The 9,132-nt window shown below is 22.0% G+C and overlaps 1 protein-coding gene across 2 annotated transcripts in view; it reads right to left on the minus strand.

Moving 5' to 3' along the window:
* Positions 1–9,132, minus strand: part of LOC126895145 (protein amalgam-like) — a 181,079-nt gene that overhangs the window by 160,245 nt on the left and 11,702 nt on the right. Inside the window, exons 2-3 of one of the 2 annotated variants that reach the window (XM_050666676.1) lie at positions 1,101–1,208; positions 70–354 (exon numbers count right to left, since the gene is read on the minus strand). In XM_050666676.1, the coding sequence (XP_050522633.1) occupies positions 70–142 (73 nt within the window). In that variant the 5' untranslated portion in view covers positions 143–354; positions 1,101–1,208. The remainder of the gene's footprint in view (positions 1–69; positions 355–1,100; positions 1,209–9,132) is intronic. The other variant, XM_050666675.1, reaches the window with a different exon arrangement.

A 9,132-nucleotide genomic window follows, 5' to 3' on the forward strand; every position in this document is an offset into this window, starting at 1 on the left:
CTTTCGTCTTAAGTAATAAACTAAATTTCTGAATATATTAATACGCAATACCGATGTATACAAACTTACCTGCAAGTAAAATCCAGTGCAACACCATCAGCCACGTAACCGCAACTCGGACTCGTATAGTTTGTTGTATCATGTTGAATTACAGTTAAACTTTTCGAAGAGTATTAGAAGAGCGATGATTTTTAAGCCACTCGCAATTTTATTAAAATTAAAAATTAAAAACAATATTTACACCATAAACGTCTTGGCGATTTTTAAAAGAATAAACAACAAGAGTTTTTCTATAATAATTGATTTTTCAGTGATATATCATATTTGATAAATGTCTTCATAGTTAATGGAAACCTGAAAAAATAAGGAATTATTTTACTTCTTATTTATCAATATAAATTAATATTTTAAATATATTTCTTTTGTAATAAGATGAAAATTAATTTGACATTAATAATCAACTCGGTACCAAATATTAATTTAAATTCCAGATTAAAATATATACTAATATATAATTAATATGTAATAATATTAACATTATTATTATGTATATCAATATACAGTAATATTGATATTGATAGAAGTTATTAGTCCTAAAACTAAAAAGTTAGATTAAGGATTTTATTAAATCAATTTCCTTACTTCTGTGAATAAAATATAATTTTTTTTTGTAATATAATATTTAAAATATATTAAATAATATGATAAATATTGATAGTCGAAAAATTATATTTAATTACAATTAGAAAATTCAACTTTATTTTATTAATCAATTAAAAAAATAATCAAAATTTTCTTTTACTGTCAATCTGAATTGCTTTGATACTTATAGTTCTTAGTTATTAAGTGATTATAATATAGCAATTATTTCTAATTTTAAATGTAAAATATCAAACATTCAATTAAATTTAAAGCCGTTTATATTAAAAATGTTTTAATATAAAACTCGTGGAAAAATATAGCTATTGTATGTTATTCAACCATATCAATAATTTAAAAGCGAGACTTTAATCGTCATAGAAAATATAACTTGGAGCAAATATTGAAATTAATAAAGATTTATAAGATAAGTATATTTCAATTTTAAAGCATAAGCTTACTGTTTTTATTAGGACACATTCATAAATTTACTTGTTGATATGAGCCGATAAAATTCATAATGGAAAAACGACGTTTGAAGTACTCTTATAACTGATCCTTGATACCTACTAAATGTATAAAATAACATTTTCAATCTCGAATAAAATCCCAGTGCATCAATGCTAATTTGTTATGTCATCGCATTTACATGAATTTTTGAAGAAATTCATATGTAATTCATAGACCCATTAATCTAATGTAATATAGAAAGTATTTCAGTAGTAATCTAATAAGTCAATAAATGTCTTTAAATGTGCATTTCTTGGAAATTCCATGCAACAGAACAATAATAAAAACTAAATTTAGTTCATTTTATTTAAATTAGAAGAATAAAATTATAATTCAGTTTAAAGTTAATACGTTATTTCTATTTAATGTGTATGAATAAACGATTTTCTTGGAAGATATTAGATAATACGCTGTTTAAAGTATTTAAAATTTTTAATGAATTTCTCATCCACAATGTGTATTACATCCGATGCACTGAATTAATTACACTTAAAAATTAATACCAACTCCTTATTATGGAGCGTTTTATGAACATTATTTTATTAATAACTATCTTCTCGAAATAGGTTCATTCCAGAAGATAGATTTCCATCACAAACCCAAAATACTCGTATTACAAAAAGTTACAGTTACTAACACCAGTAAGAACAGAGCGCTGGTGTAATGTACGACTAGTCGATCAAAAGACCTACTTATGATAAGTTTGTTAGCTTTTACCAAAAAATACAAATGAGAACACAAAGTTTAATCTACCGAAATCCTTTACCTCTGTGAAACCACATCTTATTCCTAGCCATGACAAACACAGCAAATGATTAATTTTCAAAGATATCTTAAAATTACTATACGAAAACAACAAATAAAACCACTTTGTGTTGTCGACTAAAAACAACAAAATTCAACTAAATGCTTAACAGTTATTATAATTATGATATGGTATTTTAACACAACATTCAGTAAAGCTAAATAGTAAAAAACGTATGATGATCGCATCACAAACTGAACACAGCTTAGATGATTGTTGTTATTTAAAAAATCCCCCACATTAATTCTTTTTCGTTCTAATACACTAATGAACTAGTTAATATCATAAATAAATTTTCTATTGCAATTTTGTCACTTTAAACAAATGATAAATAAGTAATTTATATTCGGGCAACTATTATTTTTTATTATTTAGCCATATTATAAGTGATACCAATATTGAAATATGAAGAAAACATTTTTTTCATTTATAATCTTAATATATTTCCAAAATTTTAGAGGATATTAATGTATGTTCAATTTTTGCAATCGCTAAGAAAATACTATTTTAATTTAAAACTTGTGTATTATACAGATGAAAAATATTATATCTCTTAATGAATATTATGGTTCGTTTATCATTATTCGTTTGCTCAATCTTTAATTTTTTTATTATGAGAATGTGATTAAAACAATATTGCGATTTATAAACTATTTTTTTTTCGAACCTAACATTATTATTAAAATGAAACTTAGTAGGGTACATCATAAAAAATTAAACATCAAATTGTTTGTAACCCTTAGAATAAAAAAAATACTATTTCATAGTTAAATATATATAATGTTGTTATTTATTTAATGAATATTTGTGTTAACTAATCTTCTATAATTTTCCAATAGTAATTTTAGTTAATAATCATTTTTAAATACATAATAAAATTAGAAATAATATTCATTTAAATCTTCCTTCGTCTTTCATATTTATTTTATTATTAAACACAAGAAAAATAAGAAGTTAACAATTATAAATTGTAAATTGTTATAATTTATAAAGGATTTATTATAATAATATATTATTTTTTATAAAACAGTGTCATAATAGTCGTGTATACATAATTTGATTTATTAAAAACTATCCTCTAGTAATACAACCTTCAGTAATTTAAATTATTACTTGAATATAGTGATACACAGTTGTATAACATTTGTACTAATTATTAACCTAAACAAATATAATGTTACACTTTGAAACAATTACAAATTAATTCCTACTTGGTAAAATCACATAAGTGTTCGAAATGTTCTATGTAATGTTAATTATTTTGATCCAAAATTATAGTAAATAAAATTTTCTTATTAAGTACTGACATCTAAGTTTGTTTTAAAACGAATGCAATCATCATTCTTGTGATTCATTTTAACACAATAATCATTCATTGTGTTTTAAATTGTGGAATAATTTATAAAAAAAATAATTTCATGTTGACCTTTCAAGGCGTTATCAAATTTCTATTCAGTAGAAAGTAATTTAAGATTAAACATTTGAAAAATAATAAATATTTTGGGTAAGACATTATTTTCAAATTTTAATGTTTACTGCAATGATCTAGAGGGATCCCTGAATATTCCTTATTTAAATTCCTAATTCATACCAGTGATAAAATATCTTGAATAATAAAATAATCGATTTAATACCACTAAATAATGTTTGCTATAAAATCTTTTTCATATGCATCAATGAACTTATATGTTAATTATTTCAAAAGAATAATTGACTAAGAATAATTTATTTATTTTATTTGATGAAAATTACATACTAGGAACGCTTTCAAACAAAATAATTAATTACACATGTCGTTTACGTGTGTTTTCGTGTAAGACTAAGTTCATACATTAAAATTCCTCAATTAGAAAAATGTACATTTCCACAATTGATGTTCTAAATTACATATTCCGAACCTTTGCTACAATAATTTAATTTTCACCTGATCCCTTACTTAACGATTTCTCGTTCTTTTATAAATTAAAATACACAAACTAAAAACTAGTTTCCTGAAATCATTGAAAACAATAATTTTTATTATAAACACGGTTAACAATGTTTTTATGATATCTATTAAATAAAATAAAGGGTTTGCTTGCTACAACAATGACATAAAACCAAGTTTTTTGAAAATTAACTTTTTAACAGAACACTATGACAAAAACATACTTAATAAAGTAACAACAAATAGATATGTTTATAAATATATAGGTTCCATTGAGTTTATTAACATATAAATGAAAAATAAATTAGTTTTTATTTATTTGAAAAATATATCAAAAGTGGATTCATCTGATTGTCACAGTTAGCCATTTAATTACAAACTTGTAGATTTTAAACTTGAATATAATTATAACTATAATTATTTTATTTTTGTAATAACTCATAAAGTTCGAAAAAAATGTATAAAAAATAATACTTGAATTTTTATAATTTAGGTATTGGAAAATTTTCTTGGGCATTTACTTCTTCTTTAGTGTATTGTGTTGAATTCAATTTTGTTTATAGTGATAATACAATAATAATTATTTAAATAATTCGCCAATAAAGTTACTGGTTTAATTCTATTTACACTTATATAAATGTTCTACGGAAAACAAAGAAAGTATAAATCTAATATATAGATTTAGTTATTTTTTTAGATTCTAAATAAAAAAGTTGTAACTTTAAATTTTATTCTGCGGTAAATATTTAATTTTTTTTTCGATAAATACATAATAAGGTTCATTTCAAATACTTTTGTGAAATAAATTCGAGAAATAAAAAAAAAAAAAACAAAAGTTATTAAATTCATTAAATAAATTATTTACATTTTAATTAAAGTATATCTTTCACTTTTTCTTAAGTAATGAAAATAACTACTTTAGTAATAATTTCTTTACTTGCAATAATAAAACTATAAGGAATAATATATTTTTAAGATTATGGTCAAACGTCTTTAATTAAGTATTTNTTCATATTTATTTTATTATTAAACACAAGAAAAATAAGAAGTTAACAATTATAAATTGTAAATTGTTATAATTTATAAAGAATTTATTATAATAATATATTATTTTTTATAAAACAGTGTCATAATAGTCGTGTATACATAATTTGATTTATTAAAAACTATCCTCTAGTAATACAACCTTCAGTAATTTAAATTATTACTTGAATATAGTGATACATAGTTGTATAACATTTGTACTAATTATTAACCTAAACAAATATAATGTTACACTTTGAAACAATTACAAATTAATTCCTATTTGGTAAAATCACATAAGTGTTCGAAATGTTCTATGTAATGTTAATTATTTTGATCCAAAATTATAGTAAATAAAATTTTCTTATTAAGTACTGACATCTAAGTTTGTTTTAAAACGAATGCAATCATCATTCTTGTGATTCATTTTAACACAATAATCATTCATTGTGTTTTAAATTGTGGAATAATTTATAAAAAAAATAATTTCATGTTGACCTTTCAAGGCGTTATCAAATTTCTATTCAGTAGAAAGTAATTTAAGATTAAACATTTGAAAAATAATAAATATTTTGGGTAAGACATTATTTTCAAATTTTAATGTTTACTGCAATGATCTAGAGGGATCCCTGAATATTCCTTATTTAAATTCCTAATTCATACCAGTGATAAAATATCTTGAATAATAAAATAATCGATTTAATACCACTAAATAATGTTTGCTATAAAATCTTTTTCATATGCATCAATGAACTTATATGTTAATTATTTCAAAAGAATAATTGACTAAGAATAATTTATTTATTTTATTTGATGAAAATTACATACTAGGAACGCTTTCAAACAAAATAATTAATTACACATGTCGTTTACGTGTGTTTTCGTGTAAGACTAAGTTCATACATTAAAATTCCTCAATTAGAAAAATGTACATTTCCACAATTGATGTTCTAAATTACATATTCCGAACCTTTGCTACAATAATTTAATTTTCACCTGATCCCTTACTTAACGATTTCTCGTTCTTTTATAAATTAAAATACACAAACTAAAAACTAGTTTCCTGAAATCATTGAAAACAATAATTTTTATTATAAACACGGTTAACAATGTTTTTATGATATCTATTAAATAAAATAAAGGGTTTGCTTGCTACAACAATGATATAAAACCAAGTTTTTTGAAAATTAACTTTTTAACAGAACACTATGACAAAAACATACTTAATAGAGTAACAACAAATATATATGTTTATAAATATATAGGTTCCATTGAGTTTATTAACATATAAATGTAAAATAAATTAGTTTTTATTTATTTGAAAAATATATCAAAAGTGGATTCATCTGATTGTCACAGTTAGCCATTTAATTACAAACTTGTAGATTTTAAACTTGAATATAATTATAACTATAATTATTTTATTTTTGTAATAACTCATAAAGTTCGAAAAAAATGTATAAAAAATAATACTTGAATTTTTATAATTTAGGTATTGGAAAATTTTCTTGGGCATTTACTTCTTCTTTAGTGTATTGTGTTGAATTCAATTTTGTTTATAGTGATAATACAATAATAATTATTTAAATAATTCGCCAATAAAGTTACTGGTTTAATTCTATTTACACTTATATAAATGTTCTACGGAAAACAAAGAAAGTATAAATCTAATATATAGATTTAGTTATTTTTTTAGATTCTAAATAAAAAAGTTGTAACTTTAAATTTTATTCTGCGGTAAATATTTAATTTTTTTTTCGATAAATACATAATAAGGTTCATTTCAAATACTTTTGTGAAATAAATTCGAGAAATAAAAAAAAAAAAAACAAAAGTTATTAAATTCATTAAATAAATTATTTACATTTTAATTAAAGTATATCTTTCACTTTTTCTTAAGTAATGAAAATAACTACTTTAGTAATAATTTCTTTACTTGCAATAATAAAACTATAAGGAATAATATATTTTTAAGATTATGGTCAAACGTCTTTAATTAAGTATTTTAAATTAATACATGCGTACCTATAGCCTTTACCGTAAGTTAAATCATGAGTTTTATAACAGTTATATATTATTTACAGTTAGTATAATAAATATTATAAGGTTTTGGGTTTGTTATCAGGATAGTGGTTTTGAGAGTTTTGTTGAAACGCGGAAATTAAACATATATTTCATATGACCAAAATCTATGCATCTTTACACTTTTTTTATACGCATTAATAATAACAAAACTGCATACTATTGAATTCATAGATATAACACAAATTATAAAAAGTTATAGCGATCATAAAATATTATTTTTTTCATTTTGAATAAAATAAATTTCATAAATTAATAAATTTAACAAGAAATTTTACTATATTTTAATAAAATTACCTTTTGATTAAAAGGTCTTATTTTCTCTATTTTCAACATAAAAATATATTTTATTAAGTATGTTTAATAAAGCTCATATTTTTTTCTATTGTAATAACCACACAGCAACTACCACAGTATTTCTATTAAATAATTATACCCCACTCTGTGCCTTGTGTTATATAAAATTGCGTGATTGGGGTCCATCATCAAATCAAACGCGACTGTTGACTGACACAAGTAAAATAAGAGAATATTTTATCAAAACAGAAATAACTAACTTTAACAAAATTCATGTCAACATCGTATATTGATTTCAGCTTGTATTTTTATTTTAGTTCATAAGCATGCTTTAAAATTTTAAGTGATTTTAAACGTATACTCAACACAATACTTATGAGGAATCATTTATAAAGAAAGAGTAAAAGAGTGATGGTTAATTGATATGGTATTTTGTTAGTATTTAATCAAATACAGAGGTTATCTTAAACTATATTTGTTTTTTCATAATTTATATCAAAATTAATACAGTAAAAAATATAATGATATCTGACAGTGATTAAAATCACTATAAAAAAAAAACGCTTCGATGCAAATCTTTAAATAGTGTTTAATTTTAAAAAATTGGTNACTTTTTATCAAACAACATCCAAATGTAATTTTAAAAATATTACTTTTATTTACTTAAGTATGTATTTGTTAAACAGATTAATTTCGAAAATTAAATGAAAAATAATTTAAATCGACCAAGTAAAAGTATTCAATGACATTCAATTAGTTCAATTAGTTAAAATAAATATTTATCAGAAATAAAAAATTTATACAATGAACTGATAACATCAAAATTGTAAACAAAAAACTCTCTTTTATTATTTATTAAGAATATTACGGAAAATAGGTTTACATCATCAGATAAAGTCGTATATTTATTTATGAAATTCAATATATTTATCATCAATTGTTTGAGAAAATAAAACAAAAAGAAATAGATATAAGTGGCGGTTGTCACTGGTTGTAAACGACAAATAACTGCTAACAACTTATAACAAATGGCTTCACTTGTCGTTTACTGTATCAACGACACAGCGCATTTTTTCTTAAATTTATTTNCGTTTACTGTATCAACGACACAGTGCATTTTTTCTTAAATCTATTTATAAGAAAATTACATAAAAGTCGAACAACGATATTATTTATAGGTATATTTCTCTTGGTTAAATATATATTTTAACTTTTATGATACTCAGTGATATAAATTGAACAATTATATACAAATAATAATGTAATTTTTATAATATTGTATTAGACAAATTAATAAAATACACAAGCGCTCATTATCTCCTTAATCTCTATTACAACTAAATGGGGTTGACTCTGCCTTATAATGATTTAACAGAATTTTTACATCGATTGTCGACCTAACACAATGTCATTATAGCTGAGGGAATCAGTAAGAGGATATAAAGTACATGCGGTATTTCATAAACAAAAATTTTTATTTTTATGAGAAAACAATTTTTACAAAAATATTGAAAGTCATAACTACTTTAAATATGTCAATAAAAATAATTAAGCATATTACTTTATATATTGTTTAAAATGTTATGAATTATTAGTTGATGAAGCATTTAGATATTTATTGTGTTTATAACTTCTANGCATTTAGATATTTATTGTGTTTATAACTTCTATTTTACTGTTTAAAATCGCTAATTTCAAATCTATTTTTATCATTTTATATTTGAAATATATTGCAAAACGGAGTCAAATTCGATCACCCTAAAAAATGTTTGCATTTGGGGGATCAAATGTTACCTTTTAGCTCCGGCGGCAAATCTATGGCTCATTTTAAGGGGTGGAAAATTTTTAC

Source organism: Daktulosphaira vitifoliae, unplaced genomic scaffold (genome assembly GCF_025091365.1).
Source record: "Daktulosphaira vitifoliae isolate Bord-2020 unplaced genomic scaffold, ASM2509136v1 Scaffold_1, whole genome shotgun sequence".
NCBI classification, from domain to species: domain Eukaryota; kingdom Metazoa; phylum Arthropoda; class Insecta; order Hemiptera; family Phylloxeridae; genus Daktulosphaira; species Daktulosphaira vitifoliae.